The sequence below is a fragment of the Nymphalis io genome, chromosome 15, assembly GCF_905147045.1.
Source record: "Nymphalis io chromosome 15, ilAglIoxx1.1, whole genome shotgun sequence".
In the NCBI taxonomy this organism is placed as follows: domain Eukaryota; kingdom Metazoa; phylum Arthropoda; class Insecta; order Lepidoptera; family Nymphalidae; genus Nymphalis; species Nymphalis io.
The window spans coordinates 5,292,897-5,319,846 of record NC_065902.1 but is presented as its reverse complement, the minus strand read 5'-3'; the positions used below and the strand labels follow the sequence as shown (position 1 = coordinate 5,319,846).

General features: G+C 31.1%; 4 protein-coding genes and 1 non-coding gene across 7 annotated transcripts in view; 2 read left to right on the top strand and 3 right to left on the bottom strand.

The window, feature by feature from the left end:
* The window catches only part of LOC126773578 (DNA-directed RNA polymerase II subunit Rpb4), a 226,130-nt gene that overhangs the window by 12,952 nt on the left and 186,228 nt on the right, over nucleotides 1–26,950 (top strand). The window lies entirely within an intron of this gene.
* Nucleotides 806–9,289, bottom strand: LOC126773552 (ubiquitin conjugation factor E4 A). The gene is made up of 16 exons (XM_050494488.1): nucleotides 8,472–9,289; nucleotides 8,264–8,395; nucleotides 8,021–8,184; nucleotides 7,708–7,887; nucleotides 7,344–7,496; nucleotides 7,047–7,215; nucleotides 6,700–6,835; nucleotides 6,344–6,532; nucleotides 5,897–6,067; nucleotides 5,545–5,668; nucleotides 5,183–5,328; nucleotides 4,704–4,853; nucleotides 3,704–3,947; nucleotides 2,993–3,155; nucleotides 2,646–2,850; nucleotides 806–2,158 (listed from the first exon to the last, which is right to left on the bottom strand). The coding sequence occupies exons 1-16, from the start codon at nucleotides 9,094–9,096 to the stop codon at nucleotides 2,008–2,010; spliced, it is 3,102 nt and encodes a 1,033-aa protein (XP_050350445.1). The 5' UTR covers nucleotides 9,097–9,289; the 3' UTR covers nucleotides 806–2,007.
* Nucleotides 10,220–16,853, top strand: LOC126773547 (protein suppressor of sable). 3 transcript variants are annotated; one of them, XM_050494479.1, is made up of 2 exons: nucleotides 10,220–10,387; nucleotides 12,651–16,853. In XM_050494479.1, the coding sequence occupies exon 2, from the start codon at nucleotides 12,664–12,666 to the stop codon at nucleotides 16,189–16,191; it is 3,528 nt and encodes a 1,175-aa protein (XP_050350436.1). In that variant the 5' UTR covers nucleotides 10,220–10,387; nucleotides 12,651–12,663; the 3' UTR covers nucleotides 16,192–16,853. The 3 variants fall into 3 exon arrangements, with proteins under 3 accessions (XP_050350436.1, XP_050350434.1, XP_050350435.1); XM_050494477.1 differs by lacking the exon at nucleotides 10,220–10,387 and adding an exon at nucleotides 10,929–11,301; XM_050494478.1 differs by lacking the exon at nucleotides 10,220–10,387 and adding an exon at nucleotides 11,331–11,597.
* LOC126773576 (intraflagellar transport protein 22 homolog) lies at nucleotides 16,934–18,266 on the bottom strand. The gene is made up of 4 exons (XM_050494536.1): nucleotides 18,126–18,266; nucleotides 17,746–17,921; nucleotides 17,327–17,529; nucleotides 16,934–17,171 (listed from the first exon to the last, which is right to left on the bottom strand). Exons 1-4 carry the CDS (start codon nucleotides 18,168–18,170, stop codon nucleotides 17,062–17,064), a joined length of 534 nt encoding a protein of 177 aa, XP_050350493.1. The 5' UTR covers nucleotides 18,171–18,266; the 3' UTR covers nucleotides 16,934–17,061.
* Nucleotides 18,688–18,759, bottom strand: Trnaq-cug (transfer RNA glutamine (anticodon CUG)). Its single transcript has one exon. It is a non-coding gene; the product is annotated as a tRNA-Gln (tRNA).

The window sequence follows — 26,950 nt, the reverse complement described above, 5'->3', positions numbered from 1 at the left end:
AGGAAATAGTCCAAACTGCCGCTCACCTCACTCGCAATTTAAAGGCATTATGAAGATTATTAACCCAGGATTGCTGAATATTTATATAATATTTCAAAGTATGCCTTAAAGATGCCAGGCCATTATAGGCAATGAAGGGGACTGTACACCTTATCAATAAAACATATAAATATATATAATTAACTCAAAATTTTTATTATTAATTCAAAATAAAGTTATGACATTTAAAAATTTTTTAAATGTCATAACTTTATTTTGAATTAATAACATAAGTTACACGCTTGTGCTACATACTGTATATTAATAACTCTGTGGAATTATTTGTAATAAATCTACTTAATTAGTATTAAAGTAAATAAATAATGCTTGTAAAAAAAGAATGAACAAACTGCTTTACTTACATCCAACACTGAACCTAATGCTACTATATTTGTGTATACTATGTTTCAAAGTTTAATGCCATATTGTTTAAATGTAAATAACATAATTATTAAGATATATTGCGATATCTGTGAAAAGACAATTTTTTTTGTTGGTTTTAATTGTATTACATAAAAAATGCTCACGAATATTGTCATGTAATAAGAAAATAAAATTATAGTTTGTGTCCAATCTTAACCATTTCACTTAAAACAAATTTTATTGAAAATAAGAACTAAATAAGAATTCAACCTTCAATATCAATAAATAATGTTGCATAGAGCTTATAATATCTTTTGTTCCAGAAATAAAAGTCAAATATGTATCATATATAATTTAATATGCAGTTATCCATTGATTTTGCTGAAATACCAAAATTAGTTTAAAATCGAAATTAACAAAACTGGTTTTGAAAATTATTCAAACACTTGTGGTTTTAGTTTATACTTTAATTATAGCAGGTTTTGAAATTTTTCGTATAAAGAATACTTATTAAACCTGCTATAATTAAAGTATAAACTTTAAGTTTTTAAGTAAAAACTTAAAGAAAAGTTTCAATGTTTAAAAAAACTATTTCAGAAATTGTTTTGTTGTCCATTAGATATTGCGAATTAACCTTACAAAACATGTTGCAGTAATTCTGTAATACACATCCTAAACAATGTACAAACACCATATAATTCACTTAAATAATTTGATTAAATCATATAAATATATATTATACACCATAATTTCTGATATAAATTACATTTTATTTGAATAGTGACAACTCTACAGGAAATCTATGCTTTTTATAGAATATATCTCTCAAGAGAAAATGATAACTGTGATTACATCTCTCTAGAAGTAATGACAGAAAAATTGCTGGTTATGATATCAATTAGATTTTAAACAACTGATGTTTATATTAACTAATACATAAACCTATTTTTTGGTCTGAGTATCATATATCCCATATACTCAAGAGGGCAAGTTAGGCTTGCCAATTATAGTTTATCACAAATATGTGGAATAGTAATGGTAATATTGGCGGTCGGTAACCTATGACTCACAGAGTCAGGCAATTCTTACAAAGAAGTAAAATATCATTGGCTAAACCAATCTGTGCCCAGTTGGAACAGATTGTTATGCACAGTCATTAAGCTAAAAAAGAATGAAATTGAAGTTAAATAATGCAAACAAGATTATTTAGTACTTGGAAACAAATTTTAAGAAAAAAAAAAAACAGTTCAAATTGGACAAATTAATATCTGGACGTCTCATCTTAATATAGTTAAAAAATAAATAATGTTTCTTGATATTGTAATATAATGCTCAGGGCATTATAGATGAATTTTTACAAAATTTTGTTTTTTATCTATCAACAAGAAATACATTAAGAATTACAATTAATGAATACCCAACCATATACACAGCTTCTTAGCCAAAAATAGGAAGTATAGTATGAATCTGGATCAAGAATCTCCTAGTACAGTGGCCATAGTGAGGCTTAGAAAAAATATAAATTATGATAGTATTGCCGTAAGAAATTCTAGCTATTCTAGTTCAGTTAAAATTGTACACTTTAAAACAGTAAAAGCTAGGTTTTTAGGAAGTGCTTGTCCGGTTTTCGGGCATTTTTTGTTTTTGCATAGTAATCCATGAATGTATTCTCTCCTTTAATTCTGTATTTGATTTAACTTGATCCATAGACAAAGGCGATCGATTGAATGGATCTGACTGGTCACTTAGAAGATGCCTAAAATTGCAAAAATTAAAATTAAAATTGTGATCATAATAATTGCTTAGTAAGTTCGAAAGGTCATATGTAAAAATTGAGTAATTAATAGAATTTATTAAAAAAAATTATTTGTTTCATTTGTACAATATTCATTTTTATTTCCAACCACTACTTCCATGGTAACTAATATATAAAATAACTTTTAAATTAAATTTTATAAATATATAGTATAAATTTTAATTCAATGTATAAATAAAAAACAGTAATATAACATTACTTTACCAATTTAAGAATGGAACTTAATTTTTATCTACAACCTTTTGAACAAACCATAGTGACGTATTATAAATGTACTTCCACAGTCCTTAAATCATTTTATTTGTAAAAAAGTTATAAGTTATTATGAAGATATAAATATGTTAACAAATTTATAGATAAAGAGAAAAGTTTTGTAAGTCTTAGTTATCTGAATATAAGAACTCATGCATTATTATAATTAACTTACCGAGCAATGGTAGTGCGGTCTACGGTTGTTCTTGAACTAGGCAGAATGACAGGATCCAACATGAGAGTGCTCATGATGGGATCTAAGAATTCTTCGGGTGCATTTGCAAGAATTTCTTCATCGCGCTGCCTTTGTTCTGCAATTGTACTTACGCGAGTTGCAACCTCTTGCAGTGAGCTTATTAATCCACCACCTCCGATGCGTACTGAGGAGATGAAAATAGGATTACTTTTAAAACATGTAATATATAGTTCTAATAGTCACCTAGTGAAAGAAAACATATTAAATGATCAACTTTAACAAATAGCTATAAACATTTTTGACATTACAAAAGTATAATGTTTTACCTAAGACAGCCTCGGCCAATGTGAATAGCTGTGGAGAGTACGACCGGCCGTCGTCCGAGACTGCAGCACAGAACCGTTCGTTGTTTCCAAGTTCAACGTACATGCGGCATATATCCAGCACCGTGTTGGCTGGCTCAAATTCGTATTCTTTCATGTCTTTTACCTGTTTTTTTTTAATGATTAGTGAGAAACTTAATGTAAATCGTTGCGTAAATAATACGAATGGAAATACTGATTTCCAATTAATTTTTGGATACATAATCTACCTCTAGGTACGCGATTACATTTGCAGTAACATTGAATTAGTACATTGTTTGTATTCCGGACTAATTTCACATTCAGTAATTTCAAGTCTGTCAAGATTAAGCTTCTTTAAGCGGTACCACCAACTCATCAGATATTCTACCGCAAAACAGCAATACTTGATATTGTTGTGTTCCGGTTTGAAGGGTGAGTGAGCCAGTGTAATTACAGGCACAAGGGACGTAAAATCTTAGTTCCCAAGGTTGGTGGCGCATTGGTTATGTAAGCGATGGTTGACATTTCTTACAATGCCAATGTCTAAGGGCGTTTGGTGACCACTTACCATCAGGTGGCCCATATGCTCGTCCACCTTCCTATTCTATAAAAAAAAAAAAATTACGGCTCTCTTTTGAAATTTTAATTCGTATTGTGTAGTTTTTAGTCAGATATGTGATAAATAACTCATACCTTAAAATTCTTTTTATTAGGTCCGACAAGATGCAAAAGGAAGTAGTTGAGCATAGACGCGATTCGCTCGACGAGGGTGGGGTGGCAGAAGACGGAGGGCGCGTGCGCCGTGAGCCGCACCAGCGTGCGGATGGTGTCGCGGCCCAGGATGTTGTCGAAGCGCGCCAGCGTGCCCACGTGCGACAGGTTAGCAAAGTTCTGTTCGCGCTCCTGAGCTGGCAGATTGCTCCAGGCGCCGGATTCTCTGCGATTTGAACATTTAACTTATTTGAATAACAAATACAAACATATACAGGTTGTAATCTGTATTGTAATAGTAAAAATGTAAAATAGCAGCAGGGATTACTGTAGATAACGTTACAAAAAATAGAATTGAAAATTTTTCAAATAAAAAATGTATCGTCATCCGTATAAAGTTTAAATAATTATTTGTTATTAATATGATATAGGTCTTTAATTATAAAAGTAATCATGTAAAACCATATTGCGAAATTAGTTTAATGAAAAAAAAAAACAAAATACAGGTCGCTCTAAGAATGTTACGAAAACTTTTCTTCGACACTGATTGACATATAAAAATAGAAAAAGTTCAAAAGTAAAAAAGGTATGTATATATATACATACATTTATTGAAATATTTAATTGAACTGCCCTATAAGCTATTCCAATCGAAGAAGGAGTAAAGGTAAACAAACTTAGATTTACGTAGTCTATGCGATTTGCTCTGCTATATTATATCCTACAAAAGTTCTTGATTAATATTTATAAAACATAATTCCATTTAATTACATATACCTATTGTAATTTTACTTCCAAAGTTCCGATAAAAATACGCCGCCCTTTCAAAACGCCAGATTTTGGGATCCATACTGAATATCATAGATTACCCATTATTTCGACCAATGATATAGCATCAATATCAAAGTTTTTTATTTGTCTTTACTCCTGCTGTGGTTGTAATAGGCTATAAATAGTATATACATATTTTAAAATGACTTACTGTGCAGTCTGCAAAGTACGTATTTGAGCCATATTTCCGAGGGCCTCATCAAGGAGGAAAATAGCATCATTCATTAACAAATTTACAAAACGTAAAAATATCGGTGGGTGTACTGCTTCCATATTCGCTTCGGCCTCTTGTGCCAACCGCCTGAAATATCAGATTGTTGTTAGATAGAATTATTAATATAAAAATAAACATAAATTTTTAGATCATATTACCCCACAATAGCCATTTGATTTTTTTATTATTTTTTTAATTAATTATTTATAAGAAAATCACTATTACTTTTTTAAGTATACTGCCTGTAGGTGACGGCTTTTTGGTTAATAAGTTTAATTTGACTATATCAAAATGTAGCCAAGTAGATATATAATTTCTAATAAAGAATGTAATGAAATAATGACATTCTATTTAAAATGCATTTAATATTTGAATGAATGCAACTGAATTTATAATAAACAAAATTATTCTCTTACGTAAATGCGTCTCTATGTTCTTCATTATCCCACAAAAAGTCCATGACAAGGTACATGGGACGCCGATAGTTGAATTTCTGCTCGAACTGAACACTTTGACCAGTCATTTCTATACCCACGAATACATCAAGGAGACATGGAACTAGCTATAAAGCAAAATATAATTAAAAATAATAATATAATATTTTTTTTATTATTATTGGATTTTTTTAAAAACCCTCATTTGATTTAAAGTCAAAACAACATGACATTGATACAATTATTGTGCACATCAAATATAAGATGCATTTGTCAAACGCTGCCAACTTTTTACCTTCTGACTCAGAGCATTTCATGACATCATAATAATTTCTAATTCTTACCTGTAATCTATGTGGATGTTCCTTAAAAAGTTGTTCCCTGTAGAATGATGCAATGTTACTCAAAGGCTGCTGATCGTCGGGATGATTTGGCAGCATTGCTTCTAAGCATTCTGCGAGACGAGCTCTGCAAATTGTAAATTTATATTAATATAAAAATAAAATATTTATTCAGGTTTTTTTTTTTAAAACAGATTTTATACAATTTGTTAACAAAAAAGAAAAGTAACAATTTTTGAATATAAAGTGTAATAATGAGCTTATACTACAGACAAAGTATAATTTTATTTTATCTGTATACAGATAAGGTAATGTTATTATATTGTCAAAAATGTGGAATTTGAATAGAAGATACCTCAAATGCGGATTGTATGTTCTTGTCGAGTCACCCATGAAAGTCAAAACTAGTGTAAGTGCGGGCTGCAGTAGGCCTGAGATGTCCGCTTCATCTGGTAAGGCACTGATAGTCCTTCGAGCCATTGTTATGAGGACCACTGTGTTTTCTAGCACGAACTCTGGAACACATCTGAAATATAATAATAATAAAAATTGAAAATAAATTAAGATTGGTTGAAAACTAGAATTTCGTGACTTTTTACGCCAAGTGGTGCTGTCATTAAGTGCGCACTAGGGTATAGTATTTGTCAAAAAAATATTTGCGTCTTTAATTTTTTAGTCAATGGAAGGAAGTGGTTCGGGAAAGTTTAAAAAATAAAAAGATGAAGGTGGATTGGACCATAAATACAATCTTTGAATAAGATATTGAGTGAGATCATTAAATATCTAAGTATATATTGCTGACCGCAAGGTGTCGGGTGGCGGAGTGGTGATGGGTAGGCGTAGAGTCTGCAGCGAGCCCGGAGCGTAGGAACCTGCCTGTGCGTCCGTACGTGCAGACACCTGCACCAGCCATGTGCAAGTCATCGCCTGCAGTCGGTGCAGGTTGTTCAGCATGTTGGGCTCTAGTAGTGCGCAGCGGATACTCACGAACCTGTTCGCAAGAAAGTTTGGAAATAAGTATTAATGAAAACATTACAAATATGAATCCTTTTTATCCTATAAATTGCAGGGTTAGCGAATCGAAAAGATCAGACAAGACAATTGTGAGTGCAATTTATGCATATGATTGAGCCAAAGTTAGAGGCGAGGGTCGCATACTTGGTCATGAGGAAGACGGCACGGCGCCGCATGGGCTCGGCGGCGCGGTGCGAGGCGGACACGTCACTCAGTGCGCGCTGCGCCCGGCCCAGCTCCTGGCCGCAGCGGTACAGCTTCTCCGCGCACACGCGCACGCCTGTAACGAAAACAGTTCGAATCGATAACACTTATTTAGTGAAGAAATTCAGAAATCATTAAGTAGGTATTACAGTTTTGTCACTTTTGTTACTCGTTACTTGTCAGTTTTGTTACTCGTTTTGTCACGCTTAAATACGCGTAATTTGTAAGAGGTAATGAATAATCAAAATAACTAAAACAAAATTCTTGAAAAATTATTATATACTTGCCTAAATCGATACATTTCTGTGTCATAAAGAAGCATTCGGTTACAAAATTGTATGATTCAGAAGTTGGACGTTTTACAGGTTGTCCATCTTCAGATTCCCGTGCAGGGAGCAAACAAGTTTCACTATGTAGGCAGTCTAGATGCACTGATTTAGCAGCACACTCCTCTGGCTGTTGAATAAAATCATAAAAAATTAAATACTTTTAAAATAAATAAATATAATTAATCAGAAATAATTATGATGCACTTGCTTTATTTTAATTATACATGAAACGATAATTTTATTTAAAATACTAACAGGTACTGCACCATAAGTAGGATCTATTTTCAGTGATTTTGGATCGTCTGCTTTTGTACAGAACGGTTGACATAACTGCAATAGTACTGCACCAAGATTTATCATGAAGCCATCACAAACACAAGTCATTGTAGCTGCGCTCATTTCTCCAGCCTAAAATATATTTTTTTTATGAATATAGAGAAACTAAAGTAAATTAGAGAAGGAACATTTTGAATTTGATATAGATTTATAACATAATATAGAAACTATAATTTTAAAATTAGAAAAAATATTTAATGACTTAATTATGACTTATTGAATTTGTAATGTCTATAGAAAATGCTACTTTTATTTAATTACTATTTAACAATCTCTTATTTACCTGTATATTCCAAAGTTTTCCTCTGGCCACATTTGTTTTGAGACATTTTCCAATCCAAGTTAATAATCTATTTTTAATTTGTGGGCCACCTTTTAGGAGGCTCAAGAATATTTTATGCAAGTTATTTGTTAAGTGTGATGATGCATTCCAAATTGAAGTTTCAGTCACTGATGTAGCTGACTGATAATATAAAAAAAATTAACTATATTAATTGACTAGATCAGAGGTTTAGAAATTGTTTTAGAGTATTACAGCAGGCAATGATTAAACATGAATTCTATTAAAAAAGTTGTATTTTAAATATTTCGCTTACCTGATCCATAGGATTATCAAAAAATTCATACATTCCTGTTGCTGTGCGAGGAAGTACAGAGAGGTTTAACAATGCACCTATAACAGAATCTTGGTATAATCGGCCATTATTCTCAATCTTTGGTTCACAGGCTTCTATCAATATTTGTGCCAAATTTGAATTACCTGAATAAATAAATTTTAACAATTAAATTTCTATTCAAATGTCAGCTATACAGTACTAATTTTGAATGTTGTTACTTACTTGCAAATAATTGTATTGACGGTAAAATGTAAATTGGTAGATTGATTATATTTGACTTATTGATATCTGCATAAATTTTCTGCAATACAGGTATCATTGTTTCTTTTAATTGAACTTCACAGTGTTTATCACCTGTAAGAAAGTTATTTTACATTCTTATTTATATTGTTTATTTTTTGGAAGTTAAAAAAAAATTATGTTCACTTACCATCGGCTACAAATGCATTAACTAAATCATTAAAGAATGTATGGCTCTGAGGACCAACATGTTGTAGTATTTCTACTAGTTGTGAAGCAAAATCCTGCCCTTCAAACAATGCTGGCTGTTTTAATGCAGTTACTGCATTGCGAAATATGAGCTCCTTCATTTTCTCTAAAGCACTTCTTATGTATGATTTATCATACTGATTGAAACTTAAAACATTTTCCATAGAACTAAACAAGTATGGAAACACTTGATTCTGTATAACATGTTCTTTTAGAACAGTACTTGTCTTAGGTATCACACACTGTTGAATATCTTGTAACAAAAGTCTTTCAAACAAAGCTTGTTCCAAAGCTTCTAAGTCAATGTGAAGTCTAGGGCTCATAGCTCGAGCAAGCTCTTCTAGATACACTAATTGAATATCTGACTGTCCTTCAACGGCATTAGCATTAATTGTAAAATGAAAAACATTTTGAACTATATTATTTATTGTTTTAATCTTTTCCGCATCTTGGGACTGTTCTATATCCATATCTATTTGTTCGGGACTAGAGCTATCACTTTCGTTGGTAGATTTACCATCTGATGCTCCTAATAGGCCCGCAAAGGGATTGTTAGGATTAGACATCTTAATATAAATTTATCAATTAAAAATAAAACAACAACAATAAGTTCGAAGATTCAATTATTAATTTCACATTGTTATTAAGACACTTTACTCAAAAACTCTATTTCACAGATTCATTTGAATATGAATTCATTTATTTTTTTTAAATGTAATCCATCACAAAACGCTGACTGTAATTTTTAATTTCCTTATCACTCACTTCACTTGATAAAATTTGACAAATTATAGTGTCACAAGCTGATGTTAATGTTGCTAAGTTATTAAATATTTTATTCCTAAATCTAGAATTAAAAAGGCTCTGCTGTCAAAATATCACGTTAAATTATTTTATATTATTCAATTATATTATTTTATTCGTAAAAAAAATAAGTTTTATACAAATTTACAGTACACGAAAATTTCTGGATACAAAAATGAAATCTAGTATTTCCCCGACGGGAAATTTATTGAGATGATATTTGGTAACATTGGTCAGTAGTGACGACGAACATTTGACGGTGACAGTTTATTGAAAATAAGTTTCCAATAATTGAATATAAAACCATAAATTATTTTTACATTATATTTGTATTTGAGTACAGTAATAATAAATTGACCTGTTATATTAATAAGAACGAGAAAATATGTTCATAAGAATTCTTACTTAAAAAATTTTGTTATTTCCCAGTAAAAATTATAATTTGTCATAAAACATAATAATTATAATATTATTATTAATACTACCCTAGTAAAAATTTGATATTAATTGTGGTATAATTTTTTTGACAATTTTAAAACAATCTATATTTATTATCTATTTGGTATCATTGTTCTTATTTTTTTTTCTACATTTACTTATCTGTTTGTTGCCTTCTTGGAGTAAAGAGGAAATAACCAAAGGGAAACAATCATTATCAATCTTTTACTGTTTAGCAAATACATTATTTAAAAGAAATTTTCACATTTACATAAAGTAAAATTAAGATTAATAAATATGAATACAAGCTTTATTTGTAATTTACATTATCTGTTCATAATAGTGTAATTTGAGAAATATTGTTGACCACATCTCGCATAATAGTACTTTTAGTTGTGGCAGCATTGATTCTATATTGGCGCCTCTAATTGTCGTGTTAAAAACTGGAACTAAATTATCACAAATCTTGGCTTTGTTTCGCTGCAGTCGTCGTCCGAATTCGATAACAATATTATTGCGTATTCGATTTGTTACGTCGTCTTTATGCAGCAATGCTATGAAAGAATTCTTTTACATGGCGTATAGTAGTCGCACATAGTGAATTGTTCATTTAATGTAAGATTGGTAACAATATTATGTATTTACTTGTTAGGCCATTTTAATCAAATGCGTGTCCCCAATAATTTATCGCATAAAGTGCTTGGTCTGCTCAAATTGTCACACATGTGCAAATGTATCGCTACACATATTTTTCAACAAAATTTGATGTTTATAACCAATAGTCCTATTTTTAAATAATTAGTTCATATTGACTAAAATTCTTAAAATGGCGGCTGCGTAGTAGTAAACGCCATTTTTAAAGTTATAGTCAAACTGAATATTTTTTTATAATCTTTTGTTTGAAAAATTTGTATAGATTTTGCATGATATTATTCCTTTAATTAGGAATCACACCCATATATTACTCATAAGGACTATTAAAATAATGAAATTAAGGTAATATAAATTAACTTTTGTTATAGGATTTCATGGTGATGGTTAAATGCTTTATAAGTAATAACTGATATTTTTACTAGACTATTAAAACAATTTTATTTGCTAAATATTTCGAAGTTAATGTTTATGGATAATCATAACTTGTTATACTATCTATTTAAGATGGTATGTTAAAGTCGCGAGTCACTATACGCCAACATTAGTAAGATTGTGTTAATGTGTGTGTAAGCGTTGTACGCGTGACCTCGAAAAAGGAAGGACAAAATAATATCATGTCGTTCTAGAAGGCTGACGTCATTCATATCGTGGCGAGCGAGAGCGCACTAACAACTTGCAAGACATTGTGAAATGTGAACGGCCACCCACTGCTTGCATATCTCCTTGTACTACTACTAATTTACTTGAAAGTTGTGGCAATGAAACAGTTAGTCTATTGACTTCTGCCATACATGTTGAATCCATTACTGCGCTATTAATTTTAATTTGTGATACTGGACATTCATTCCAATGACAATTGTTTCGACGAATATTAGGTACAGTATAGAGAATATCGAAAATTGCTCTTGCTTGAACATGGTACTGATGTTAAAAAAAACCTGCATAATTTTAGTATCAGTTAACTTGCCAAGTTAATCTAAATACACACGATAATGTATATGAAATAGGGCGTCAGCCTTCTAAATAGCATTATATGTATGCGTGAGTATAAATAGCAATTGTGTGAATTCGTGCTAGTTGATTACGTTTTCTATTGAATCTTACTTTCGATTTTAGGTTTATCTTTAAACTAATTGTAAAACTAAGTCTATTTTTAAAACATGTTAAAATCGTAAGCATATTTACTTTATTTGTGAAAAATACTAGTACTCTTATCTGACGAAAGAGTATTTCGGCATGTATGTAACCTACCTATTTCAAATGGTTGGATTATAAATAAAATGGCGGCGGTCATAACGCCTTGTAATTTTTGTAAGAAATTATGATTTGAAATATGACTTGTCTTTTTATATATATAAATTTAATTTGGAATTTATTGAAATTCTAGTCCCAAATCATGGATCGTGTCGATACCAGAAAGATGTATAATTTTTTATCATATTTTTTTATTGACCATTATACTACTTTTACAACTAGATTTTTTACCGCATGAAACCCAATCATTGTTGATTCTGTTACATTTTAAATATAAATCAAAATAGAATTTATGCTAATATAAAATACCATTAACCCTCATTCTATTCATCTTATTTTTTTGCAAATAATTTAGGTCATGGTTGTAGTATTTTGCTTCATAAGTACATAGCATTATTTTTACGTGATATACACTTTTCACATAATTATGTTTAAACTAATATCAATATTATCAATTTGAGGCCGAAGATATTTTTATCTAGTGATAAAGAATAGTTATTCGTATATATGTTTTATTGTGCATATGTCTGGACTCATATAAAGAAATATAAATATATCACAAATAAAATATTTATACATGAATTTAAATCTATATACATAAAGATAAATATTTATTATTTATATGCAATTATCATATACATACACTTTTCTTCATTTTTACGTAGGTCGCTAGGTCGTAGGTTTGGGATGGTAAATAATAATTACTTATTTGTTTTTTGTACTTAATTGCGAAGCTTTATCTCTCAGAAAAAAAGAGTTTTATAATAAGCTTAATTAGTAAAGTTTATACATGTATATAAGGGATAGCCCTTTTTACACTTCATTTAAATATAATAATAATTTTTTTTAAATAAATTTACGATTTCATAAGCGGTTTTGAATTTTAATCATTAAGTGAAATATAAACCGTTGACTGTTCATTTAAATAAAATAATTATTTTTATTAATTATGTCCTTATCTCAATTTCAGTGAAAACATCATAATGGCGGATCCAGTAGCAACAAATACTGATGACTTGGAAGATGGAGAAATCGAAAGTGACGGCGAAGAAACCAATGAAGTTACTACAGAAGTCAAAAAGGAAGAATCAGTGCCAGATGTTGAAGGCACTAGAGATCAAGATAAAACAGACAATCAAAATTTTTATCACTCTAAATCAGGTAAGAAAAAGAAATCAAAATCAAGTAAAGGCGAAAAGTCAAAAGATAAAAGTAAAAAAAGTCGTAAGTATACGGATTCCGTGGAAGACGATTTTGCGGGTAATATTGAAAAAGCTATTAGAAAAGCTATGAACAAAGCTGAGGGAGGGGAAAATCAAGCTGAAGAGGATGTTGAGGAACGACGTAAACATAAAAAGCGAAAGAAATACGATGGAAAGGATGGACCTAGTAAAAAACGCAAAAAGCAAGAATATTCGGACGAAATGGACGAAAGCGAGTTGATGTGTGTTAGGGGAGCTTCGCCTGTACAGAAAAAATCACCTGATGAAATGTATCAAGATGAGGATAGAGATTCATATGATTCTGACAGCAGTCAAGACTCTCGAGGTCATCATTCTCATCGTCAAAGACATAGGCCACCTCAGCGCGCAAGGAATAAAAACAAAAATGACAGAAGAAGAGAAACACATCCAATGCAAGATCCTGACGGGGTTTGCTTATATTATATGCAAGGAAAATGTCATAAAGGTGATGACTGCATTTACTCCCATGATGCTCAACCTCCTAGAAAAATGGAATTATGTAAATTTTATTTGATGGATTGCTGTGCAAAACGAGATAAATGTTTATATATGCATGCAGATTTTCCATGTAAATATTATCATACTGGGCTTCCTTGTATATACAAAGACGAATGTAAATTTGCACATGGTAAACCACTTAATGATAGTCTAAAAAATATTTTACTAAAACACATTGAATCAGCGCCTAAAGAAATTTTAGGCGATTTTCCGAGATTAAATAGAGAAGGAGCTTTAAAAATGATACAAACCACGCAGTTAAAGTTAATGCAACAGTTTTCAGAAAATAATGATAGTCAAGTAAGGAATATACCATCACTTTTTGATTTAAATATACCGAATCCGCAAAGTAATTCCGATCTAAATATGCATCAATATAATAATGAAAGACAGACTAAAATATCACCTAAAATACGCCAATCAAGGTGGCAAAATGATCATTCAAGTTCAAATGCAAATTCGTCTCCTAATAGTAGTAATGCAGGCACTACTAATGTTTTAAGTATTAAGAATTTAACTGGTGTATTAACACCTCGACAAATTTCTGATCTGACGAAAATGGGTATTGAAAATCTAGATCAGTTAGGTCAGTTAACAGTATTGCAGTTAAATAGTATCGGAATATCTCTGAAACAAATTACCGAAATTCAACTTAACACTATGAGTATACAAAAATTAGGTCTCATCAACAATGTTGAACAACAGTCTCAATTTGGAGGGCCTAATACTGTTACGAAAGATTTAGATTTACGTGTGCCACCCGCTGCCCCTACTTCTAATAGTTTATCGATGCCATCGGAATTACCTGGACAAGACGTCGATATGCGCTTTCAACCTAATGTTACGCTCGGTGTTAATGAAGACTCTTCAAACAATAAGATGTTTAAAAAAGATACAAGTAGTAAAGATATGATCGATATTGATCAATATACAAAGGACGCATTAAAGTTTGCAACAAAAGATAAAGAAAACATTGATATTTCAAATGAATCTTTAGAAAATGAAAAAGTTCATCAAATTAATGAAGTTAAAGATGTAGATCATAGGGTTCTTCCTTTTACTGAAGGCGATACAAGCGTTCGGCGGCCTAATAATGAAGAAAATATAATACATACTGAAGGTGATACTGACATCCGATTCTTGCAACCAGAACCAATTTTTAAAAATCCTGAAAAAAGTACTATAAGTAATCGTCGATCCACTACGGATGACGATGAAGATAATAATTTATTAATTGATGAAAAATGGTATTCGAGCGATGAAGAGAAGGGTAACAAAAAAAAATCGCCTCATTCATCGCCTCATAATGTTTTGATGTCACCGCCATCAGCACCTGCGCCTTCTATTATTGAACCTTCGGCTGTTTTGAGTAAACTTGGAGATCTTTCTAAAATTGACATCAGTGAAGAAGTCACTAAGCTATTAAATACTATGAAAAACAATTTACAAGACAACAAAATAAGTACTGGTGAAATTCAAGAGCAAATAATTTCAAGAGATCCGCGATCAAGACGCTCCCCAGTTAAAACAAACGAAATCAATAAACCTGCTAACAAAAAATCATCACGTGTATCTATTTATGAATGTGTAGACGGTGAACCGACAGATGGGCGTAGGAGAACCGATGTTGATCTTCGACAAACAAATAAAGTTTCAGGGTTCGGAGATACAGATTTAAGACAAAGCACTAGTGGTGATATTGATTTACGTTTAGGTTTACCCTTTAAACCACTTCCAAACTATACACCAGCTTCCGAAATTAATGGTTCTATTAACAGTCATCCACCCATTCAATATAAAATGATATTAATTCATATACCCCGACCTGATTACACGGATATTAAAAACAGTATCGCAAAATCACAAGCTTTAACAGACCCTAGGCTAAGGAAAGTGTTTAGATTGTCAGTTGAGGAATCGAATAGCGATAGTGAAAAGTCATCTAAAGTTGTGAATACAGCTCCTAGAGTAGATCCTCGGAGAAAACCGAAAGTTTCAATGGAAAACATTAATGAACAGAAGTCTAATTCTTTAGAATTACAAACTATTTTACAAAATTCAAACTGGTATAAAGAATTAAGTTCTACACAAAAAATATTTGTAAATCAACATTTAGCACCTGTGACCCAAATGATTAAACAATATCAACAAGAAAAATTACCAGGCAAAAAGTTTGATTTAACTTCAATACAAAGCAATAGTGTGCTATGTAATATTTTCACAAATTTAGGTATATCATTAGGAGAAAATGGAGAGTTCGCGTATTTACCTAAGCCGAAAGAAGCTTTATTAAAAACACCTATTAATTTTAATCAAAATTCAAACCCCTTCTCTATGAACAATAACATGCCAGGTGGCCCAGGTGGCGGTATGGAAGGCAATATGAATATGATGAACATGCCACCGATGGGAATGGGAGGAATTGGTGGAATGAATAATATGAATCACATGCATGGTTTTAATCAGTCTTTACCGGATCCAAGAGGCGGACCAGCTCCTGGACTGTTAGGTATTGCTCCAAATATACCTCACAATTTTAATAACAATAAATTTGGAGGGCCACATAACTTTGGAAATATGGGATATAACGGTCCACCTGGAAATGATTTTAATTATATGGATGGCGATCAAAACTTTCAGCGATTCCCTAACAGAGGAGGTCATCGAGGACGAGGCAATGATCGATGGAATCGGGGCGGATCCGGAAGAGGTCACAGAGACCGAAAAAATTTCAATGAAAGGGGAAATTGGAAAAATGACCGACATTAACTGTCGTAAATCTATTTAAATTGTGCAAGTATCATGTACCCTTCCACATACTACAGAATGTGATCAAGGTGATAATTATTAGTAACTTTAGACTTGTTAAGGTAGTTCATTTTTATAATTTATTATATTGTATTAGAATAAGATTTTCTGTACGAGGTCTTTAATAGTGTAAATATATATTGTACGAAGTAAATCGATTCACTATAAGTTTCGCGTTATAAGATTAATGATAAATAGCTAATTATCTATATTGAAAAAAAAATGAATTTAAGTTCATTTTAAAAGTACTCATTATACGAGCCAAATGTTTTAAGACTGAGTGCAGGTTTATAATTGAGTTTTTATGTTTTTTTTTTTTTATAATAATATGAAGTAACAGAAAGTGATTTCACAAAAATATAGTTAAAGCTCTTTTTGAGATATTAATTATTATTGTTATCTCAAAAGAAGAAGATTAGCAATATTATATATTAATTAAAATAAGGAGACCATAATATGTCCAGCAATTTTAACTAACTAAAGCAATATACATTACGACTACGAATGTTGAACAATTTTTGTAAAATATACTAAATAAGGAGACTTCCGTTTTGTTTGTAAGTGATAGAGATTTGTATCGATAAAAATTCTACTGGACTTAATAAATTTATGTTTAATATTTGTGTAATGTCTTAATTCGACACCTTAATACGTATTTGATTTTTTGACTGTATTGAATTTTATCTTTTTTACAGACAAAAATGTAAAAAAACTACGAGAAAAGTTAATGGATGTTTTTCAGAAACAAGGAATGTTCAAGTAAGAGGTAAGTATGCCAGAAAAGCTGGTGTCTGAAATAAAACTGGACATATAAATTGTTACTAACTTTATTTATAATGTCTGTAAAATTGAGGTAATGTAATTAGAGAAATCTATTTTTAACCTGTTTCCCCCCGATTTCAAATTTACAGCAACTTGAGATACTTTGGAAAAAGTAGGAGCTGTAAGAAACAAAAAATAATTACTTATTTTCATATCTAATATTTTATCGATATCAATTAATTTTTTTGTTAAATAAATATTTCTTCCTAATAAATCTAAAATCGAAAGCTTTAAAATTTAATCAGGATTAATTGCAAACAATTGTAAAACGTACACAGATTCAAAGAGTCCGTGTCCTCTTGATCATCGGAACAGTTGTAGAATACCACACATTGCTTTGCTGACAATTTGGCCTGGCTTACAAAGTAATTGTAAAGAAGTTCCAATTCTCTCGCCGCAACATTTACCGTGTTGGATGAGCAAACAAGTATAACTCCTTGGACACGCAGGCGAAGTGCAGGCCAACACGATTCGAACCTAAACAATTAATTTTTAGTAATTAGTAAATTATCCAATCGTGTCTGTTAATCAGGTTATACCACATAAAGTTGGTAATTTTGATGGCGAACATATTTCAATGTTAATTTATTTAAATAAATAGTCTTGTTAATTTTAAATTTTTGAATACAATAATTCGCAGAATTGGTTATTAAATAAATATAGTTTTGAATCTATATTTTAAAGGAATTTTACTTATGGTCACCACTGCAGTCCCACATTTCAATATCAACTTTATATTGCTTTTCGTTTACATTTAGATTTGGCAGTACAAACTCCACAATGCGGACTCCTTGGGTTGGTCTAGGATTGTTAGCTTCGTCTACATTTATAGATTCTGATAAAAAATTGGCTATAGATGTTTTTCCACTCTGAAATTATACATTTTGAGACATTTAGTAGCTTTAAATCTTTTTGACACATCTGATATTATTTAGAACACATTTTGATACAATGAATAACTAATCTAAATAGCTATTGATCTACCAGAAAATTATAATTATTTATCATAATGGATACGTTTTAGTTTATAATCACATTGGTTGGATTCTAAAGTAGGCTCTGATTATACGTACGTCTGAGGGCCCGATCAATAAAATTTTCAGCTTATCAAGTTGCATGTCGAAATAATATTTACAAGAATACCTGAAGTAAACACTAGAACTATTTTTTATTATTTTTACGAATTTAAACTACAAGTAATTATCGTCTGTTTCTGACACTGGCGTTGTTTTGTATATGTTTTCATCACCGTGACAACTGCATTATCGATTAAAAATATATGGCCGAACTATTATTTAACAAAGAAATCTAACGTTTATTCAATTCAAATTAATTCGACATCATATACCAATATTATAATTATAATTTTACATAGATTTTTTTTGCTTTGTTACGTATAAATGTAATATAAAATTCTAACATTTACTAATAAAAATGTGTTATTTTTTTAAATTAATACGCTACAAGAATCATTAGACATTTGGCTATCATACTGAGCATAAGTATTTTGTAAATGTTTTGATTATTCAAGAGAAGTTTTTTGAATTACAGTAATGAAAACGTGGTCTAATTTAATTTAAAAAGAAATAAAGTGCAAGTTTTATAGAAAATTGAAAGAACCGTATCGGTAAAAACAGGTCCCACCGAGATTTGAACTCGGATCGCTGGATTCAGAGTCCAGAGTGCTAACCGTTACACCATGGGACCACGTTGAAGTTTCTTAAATTTTATGATATTTTCTTTCCTTTACTTTTCGCTGACATAAAATTTTATGATTAAAGGAATAAAATTGTGTTAAATAATATTTAAGTATTTATTTTATAATATGGAAAAAACTTGAACTTATTATTTTTATTGACAAAATAAAATGATAATAAATAAATAAAAAGCGGTAGTCAACTATATATAGGTAGCCTCTCGTTATCTTACCTTTGTGGTGGCTACCGTTAAACGTAAGCGCCATGATTCCCTGAGGTAGTGGGGGCCTAATGAATCAATTTTAATGAATAAAAAAAAAGATTTATTTCTGTTTTTACAATTGGATTGTTTATTTGAAGTTTTTATACAATTGAATTTATTACAATTATGTATATTATGTTCTCCTTTATCTATTATATTAATTTTGTTTCCGAGTTGTCAAACACTTTAAATGTGTGCCTCTGTTTCGAATTTTACAATTTTAACATTTCACGATTTCACATATTTGGCAAAGGTCTGGTTATTTTAACTAAAAATATGTTCTTAGTCATTCCGAATACTGCCAATACACAATTTATAGTGATTCGTATGATTTAATAACCTTTGTATTTACTTGTCGTAATGACAAATTGGTTCAGTGAACCAATGTTCAACATGCAACAAACAAGAAATAACATGCTTTGGTGTATAAGTATGAAAGGCTAAGAAAAGGAAGAAATTTGAGAAGAACTTCTGTGTCATGTAATGGTGCAACAGGAAAAAAAATTGAGCTACATCGAAAAATGATGAACATGCACTTTTGTAGGGAAATAAATTAATTTTGTCTTTTAAAAATTGGAAATCCCTATATCTGTTACTTTTTTGGCATTGGTCATAAACGTAATTTCAGTTAAAACCCAAATATAGAAAATATCAGTCTTGACCAAACTGTATTTTGGAAATCAAATTTTATTAAGTTTTTACATTTCGGAGGATATTGTTTCGAATGGGTTAAAATAGGAAGTTGAAATTGCACCCAGACTTTTTTTTAAAGTAACTACTTGTACTTTAATGTAGTCGAAATGGCAAGAAAACTAAATATTTATTACGACAGCTTACGCTTTAGAAGCATGTTACATGCTTATGACAAGTCTACATTATGTGCATAGAATACAACCAGTTTCATATTGCAATCTCTGCATCGCTGATGTCATCGACCCAGCAATATAACTCTGAGGAACATATAAATAAAAAAGGCATCCATAAACAGCCCATTTATATTCACTAAACTTATTCATCCGTCATCATCACAACTTGACATGCAACTTGCAACTCATTATATCATTTTTACCTTCGATGTTATGTTGTTTACTTTACATCAAGTATATTTATTATTATTTATAGAAGCAATATTTTATTATTCGTGTGCTTTATTTTGTTATTACTTTACCAATAATAATTTACATTACAATATATTATAAATACGAAATCGTTTTTTTTTAATTTCATTTTATGCTGCTACGCTTTATTTTATCTGTCATTTAACATAGTAATCGACAAATCTAAAATTAGTACATAAAGCTAGGTACTAAACAATATTATAAAAATCTGTACTATAAAAAACTATGTAAATAAATTATTATATAACACTAATTTATTTATGGTCACAGTCTACCGAAATATGCTAATATTTCTACTCTAAAAAAATGATTTGTATATAATTTTTTAATTACAGCTTATGATGCCTGAGGTTATGATGGCGCCTATATGGAACGGTAATATGCGTCGCGAGCTTTTTGTAATAATAAAATGTAATTCCTTATTATTATACTGTCTTTAGATGGAATTACTAGTCGCAACTGTATAAAGAAGTACCTGGGTGACCGAGTTTCGCTATCGACTCTAATAAATGTTTAGTTATGATATTTTTCTCTGTATAATTGCATTTTGTTTAGTAAAGGCGGAAGGTAATAGATAAACTTTAAAAGCAAAATCTTATCTAAATACAAATGTGGATCCAAAGCCAATTATGGCAAGTTGTATCAGGCCAGTGATGGGCTTTTGTTATAATTTTATTTAAGAAATGCGTCGTGATTCCTTACCGATTTTTTTGCTAATTGTGTAGGAAATATTATAGTTTAAGCCGAGGTGTGTGCGCAAACACAGGTGAACTCACCAAACCATATTCATAATCTACTAAGATACTCTCTTATGTGTGATATAACCTATACATAGCTTCTCATGCAGGTAAACACTGCCAACTTTCAAGGTTCAAGCAGCTACTGAGAATTTCTCGACTGAAAAACACAATAACTATTTCACCGACTTCGGAGTCTGCACCCTTATAAGCTTGCCATCGAATCAAATCTTTCATCACTTTTTATCAATAATAATATTTGCCATATTATTTTAAAATCGGTCGCAAATGAGGTGTGTTCTTTTTATGAAAGATAATATTAACTTAATTTATGCTTTAAACTTTTAATCAGATAGAGAAAAGCAACTTTGTGTCTCTAAATATATCTACGCTAAGAGTCACATCAGGTTTATGCTACTTTGGACAACTTTTTCTTTTTTTCTAGCGACTTTTATTCCTAGATTAATAGAATGTCCCCAGATTTTATAAACGCATTATATAGCTGTTATATTCATAGTCACATGGTGATTGGTCGAACAGAAGTTCATGTGTTGCAGCGCTAACAAAGGAGATGGTACAAAAAGCTTCTTCATTATAAATTAAATAATATATGTGTCAGCTTGGATAGTATTCTGTCAAGATATAACTAAAACAGATACATTAGGTATCGGAATTTCTGAAGTTAAATATTGTCCAACGATTATTGTCTTTGTTAATTAAATAAAATTTTTAGTATTCAATCTTTTTTGTCAGTAATCATCCCAAAAGACATGGAACGTTTTAATTTTAATATAACTGTGAAAATAGTTGAACTTAGGCCAGGAAGCAGATCGGTATCGTATCGTATACATATGTAGATGTTGAAATAACTGTTTCTAGACTGGTCCAGAATGTTGGATATGTTGTTTAACAGTCAACATCGCCGCTTTTTCTATTACTCAAAAACTAGTATTTGAGTAACTTTTTGTATGCCCTGCTGCGATCTTTCAAACAAAAAGGATTTAACATAGTTATAAAAATAATTATTAATGGTTTACTTTTATTACCTGTCATATTAAAAGCTGCAAGGCAAGAGGTGATTTGATGTGTTTACTGACTCTATATTTTAAAATTTTTACTCAACAACTGTATATCTACTTCTATACATACCTATTTCTATATTTACTGCTTTATTTTGTTGAAGATTTAACAACCATTACTGTTATAATTTATAATTTATAATAATATACATTGTCATATTTAAGTACATATATTTAATATTTCTTTCTCCATAAGCCAGAGCTTTTGTTGTGTTTTATGCAACATTATTAAAATAAAAGCAAAATGCTTATTAATTCTCGGTTGTTTGCGGGCGTCAACTTACATTTTACTTCCCCGGTCGCCCACACGCGTTTATTTAGTGAAATGCACGCTTGTTTGGATATTAAATAATCGGTGCTTAAAATAAGATTATGAGCTAAAAATGATATGGGATAAATATCGCATATACCTGGGATATCAAGATTTGCAATTTTTATGCCGATGTGTCATTTTAATAATACGAAATATTTCGTAGGTAATAAAACTAAGATCGTATTGTTGGTAGGGTTTTGTGCAAACCTGTCAGGGTAGGTACCGCTTACTCTCATATTCTGTCGCCAAACAGTAATATTTTGCATTATTGTGGTGCAGTTCGAAGTGTGAGCGAGTCAGTGCAACTACAGGCCCAAGAGACATAACATCTTAGTTTCCAGGTTGGTGACAAATTGGTGATGTAAGGGATGGTTAATATTTCTTGCGGTACCAATTTGTATGGACGAGTCTACATGCCTATTTTATAAAATGACACCTAATGGTTTTTTGAAATTATAAGATGGCTATTTCTCATCGGGAGATGTTATTAATGTTAATAACTTTATTTAGAAATAAGTTACTTAGAGTAATAAAAAAATGTAATGTAGTGTAAAAACAAATGTAGGTCCTTTTAAATAAGAAAGCACTAAACTCTAGATATTACAGAATTCTAGGTATGACCTTAGATAATAAACTATGATGAAATGAATAAATTTCCAAATATTACACATATATTTGTTAATATATACAAGGCCTAACTATAATATATAACGCGTACTTATTATATGAACAAAAGATTAAATATTTTGATATCGTAAATGATTCATATATCGCATCAGATAATATCTAATTTAAATGTTACTTACATGGAATTGTAAAAATATTGATTTATTTCTAACAACTTGAAACTTAACTAAAATAAATTGGCGAAAATGCGATGTGCGATATCTTTAATCATATCCAATAACTCAAAAATGACAAGCTAAGTCGATGTATGCATATTGATGGGATTTTCTCGTTTATTACCATTCTAAAGGCGGCCCACTATCTGTCCTATAAATCAAGCAAGCATCCGGGTTCGTCGTGCGATCCAGCTTGTACACTTAAAGCCATAGTATGTTGTAAGCTAGGTATCCTAACGCTGTACCTAGGCCATCGACCGCTTCGAGCCCTGCAGCCGTAGATTCGCAGGATACGATAAATTTCAATAGTGCATTGACTGCATACACTGCACTACGCTTTTTAGCCAGGTGGAAATGCGATATGCAAATAAATATTGTCTTTGTCCATTTTATATTGACTTGCTAAAATCTTAAAAATGTTGAATTTAATGTGTGGAACTGGGGTGCTGTCTTTCGTTCAATAAAAAAGTATTAAAAAAATATCACATGAACAAGTTGCTCCGTAACGCTTACTGTACGATCAGTAGACGAAGCTGGTTGTTAATAACGACACGCTTTATTAGAATAATGGTCGTTAGTCACAAAGTTATTACATTTAAATTCTTTTATAATAAAAGTAAGAAATAGGCGCAAACGACATAAATGTAAGCCTATTACGTTAACAGCGCAAACTGAGTTACGACATATCTCAGTAATAAGCTTTCTTTTTTTCACGCCACAATAGTGGGCGATTTGCAAGAAACTTTTCGTATTTTATAGCAATAGCTTTTAAATGTTTAGTTGCGATGTAAAAACTTCATTTAGCTTCGATTGAGTTCAGAAACTTGTAATCAAGTCGTTTCATATTACGCAAAACAGAGAAATAAAAGTTGAAAAATTATCAGGGCCGGCTTAACCACCTAGGGGTCTCAGGCAATTCATACATTTTATAACAAAAATAACTTAGTATCATATTTTTATTGAATTAATAGAAAACTACTAATATGTTTTTGTCAATAATAACAACAATTTTTATCCATTCATTCAAGACATGAATTCAATTTACAATAATTCACATAGATTTGAAAATTGGTACAGATTTTAAGTACTCTATTACAAAAGAAAAACAAAATCGTTACTGACCCCATCTGCTAACAAAAAATGTTCAAGGCCAAAAGTCAAAAGTATCGGTTTCTTTTCTCGTAAACGGTGTTTGTTTCAGCTAGCCCTCAAGCCAGCACAGAAATGTAAGGTTTATTTCAACGCCAATATCATACGTCATATACTCAGGAACACAATTTTTTTTGCACACATATAATATAAAAAAGTAAAGCATGTAAATGTTTAACGGCTGGGCAAAGGTTTGTCCTTTTTTCAGGAGAAGATTTGAAGCTTTTAAGCTTTATGATTAAAGCAATCTTATGGAATACATAAAATTGCTTTAATGCGGGTTAGTAGATACACATATGATGTTTTCGTAAGGGAGTTAAATAAAGCTCATGAAAATTCAGTGGTGCTCCGTCCAGGTTTGAAACCGTAATCTTAGGTTATGTTTCATGTTTTCTTGCTTCTGGGTCTTAATCAATTAAATCTTAATCTTAGCTCTTATGTCATAATATATACTTATATGTTAAATAAAGTAATAGTCTAAAAAGGTCCCTGCTGGGATAAGGCTTCTTTTCTTCTTGATAATAAGTTATTCATTCTCGTTGTTCTGATGATGATTGATGATGTACTTCCGAGTCCTGACAGACATCGGCCACGTCGGCCATTCTTATAAGAGACTAGTTAACTGCGCGGGACATATCAGTGGACAAGTTTTTGCCCAAACACAGAACAACATTTTATATTAACTCTTTTTTATAATCCGATAGTTTGGCTAATCACGATTACTAAAGAGCGCATGGCGAATTGCCTACATGTTTTCAGAGGCACGTAAGCCGTTGCCCTATTGACGCTTCTAATTTCCAGATGCTACTGAGAAATTCTCAGAAGAATCCAATCAACAGCCAATCATTGTCCACTGCTGAACATGCCTTTGTTGACTCTCCCAAGGTGCGCCAAAGCTCCCTGTCCTCCGGCTTCCGCATCCAGTTGGTGCCCGCCACCTTTTTAAGGTCATCGTTCCACCTGGCTGGAGGGCGCCCTACGCTGCGCTTGCCGATTCGCGGTCTCCACTCTAGGACTCGTCTGCTCCAACGGCCATCGGTCCTACGACATACGTGACGTACGTACCCAGCGACTCCGTTCCGAACTTAGGTAGAAGCCTAATTTTACTCGGAAGTTCTAAAATAATATTTTTTTTCTGTTTTATATTAACTAATTCAATCTTAATAATTAATTATAGTCGTATTCGTTTAATACATATTAAAAAAATAAAATAACATGTAAAAATGTATAATGTTGTAAGTAAATTTCTATTTTTATTTGTCTTAAGTTCTGTGCGTCCAGGAATTTAACGTAAGAGTTATCTAGTTATAATTTGTTTATCATAATTTTAAATCTACATGGACTGAGTTTAAGCCTGCATCTCAAATGTCATTCATGTGTAATTTACTTTTGTGATAAAAGTTAACAAACAACAACGTGAAATAGATTAATCATAATATACTTGACAGAGGCAAAATGCAGTTTATATTACTTTAGATCATTCTTTATTTTGTAACAAGATTTTTTATTAAAAATATAAATAAAAATGTTTTCGAAAGAAATGTAATGATAATGAAAACTATAGTATAAAGTATTATTTAAGCACAAATTAAAAAAAATATAATGCACTTCTACGTAACAGCTTTTATCAAATAGTACTTGTTGCAAGTTGCTGGCGCCTAACGTGGTAGCGCAACGGTTCACGGGCCGTCTAGCGGTAATAAATTTGCGGGTTTGATCCTGGCCCACTCCTAGTCTTAGCACAAGCTTTATGCCATAACTGACTATATATACAAAGAATAACATTTTTTAAATTTATATTTGGAAGGCGTACGAGCGAATGTGATATCTGATATTTAGCAGAAACTTTAGTCCATAAACAATGACACTGTAAAAATGATAAATCACTGTCAATATACTTAAGATACTTGCCATGCATCTGTAATTATACTGGGTCACTCATGCTTCAAACAGGAGTACAGCGATACTGATGGTTGATTTTTACAAATAGAAAAATTTTGTGAGCTCATTATTTTTTAAAGCCCTTTTTTGTCATTGGAATATATGAGAACTTCTGCTGATAACTTAACAAATCTTTGCTCTCTATTTATCAGCATGAGATGAAAACGATAAAACGTCGTAGATTAAGAATTATAGTCTAAATATTTCGTCATAATAATAGTTTAACGGTATAAATTCATATTAAGCATATTATATATGTTATTATTTTGGTTTTAATATGAGATTTGGATTATTAATTTCATGGGCCTTAATATCCAAAAGTAGTAATTTCATGTTTAATTAGCTAATTGTGTTTTTAAGCGGTCAATTGCGCGGCTCTAAACAAACGCCGCAAATTGAATGCGAGTAGCAATTCGAGTCCAATTACTATTTTATCGTTTATCTCCAATGAGTGTTTCATTTTCGCGTGCATTGCAATAAAATCGTCGCATTGTATGGGTTACTGGGTAATTGATTAATGTACCAACGATACAACCTTATCGCGGATCGGAGAGTACGCACAATGTCCAATAAAGTAGGCGATTTTATCAGATGCTGTAAATGAATCAGTGCAGCCGAGGTTACGTCTCAGGGAACTTAAGACGCGATTGGCTTTTTACGGGGTTTATTTATGTGCTACATTTGCGTATTGAAGGAGGCGATTTTTAAAGAGATGTAGCGCTCATTGTTAAGTATGATTTGTCATTTTAATAGCTTTTAT

Excerpts from the sequence above, each read along its gene's own strand:
- LOC126773552 (XM_050494488.1), bottom strand. The coding sequence starts at position 9,096 with ATGTCTAATCCTAACAATCCCTTTGCGGGCCTATTAGGAGCATCAGAT. Across the intron at positions 8,185-8,263 it reads GTCAATACAATTATTTGCAA|GTAATTCAAATTTGGCACAA; the intron begins GTAAGTAACAAC and ends TTATTTATTCAG. Across the intron at positions 7,216-7,343 it reads CTACTTATGGTGCAGTACCT|CCAGAGGAGTGTGCTGCTAA; the intron begins GTTAGTATTTTA and ends TTTATTCAACAG.
- LOC126773547 (XM_050494477.1), top strand. The coding sequence starts at position 11,276 with ATGACAATTGTTTCGACGAATATTAG. Across the intron at positions 11,302-12,650 it reads ATTGTTTCGACGAATATTAG|TGAAAACATCATAATGGCGG; the intron begins GTACAGTATAGA and ends TCTCAATTTCAG.
- LOC126773576 (XM_050494536.1), bottom strand. The coding sequence starts at position 18,170 with ATGCAACTTGATAAGCTGAAAATTTTATTGATCGGGCCCTCAGAC. Across the intron at positions 17,922-18,125 it reads TATTGATCGGGCCCTCAGAC|AGTGGAAAAACATCTATAGC; the intron begins GTACGTATAATC and ends GTATAATTTCAG. Across the intron at positions 17,530-17,745 it reads GACTGCAGTGGTGACCATAA|GTTCGAATCGTGTTGGCCTG; the intron begins GTAAAATTCCTT and ends TTAATTGTTTAG.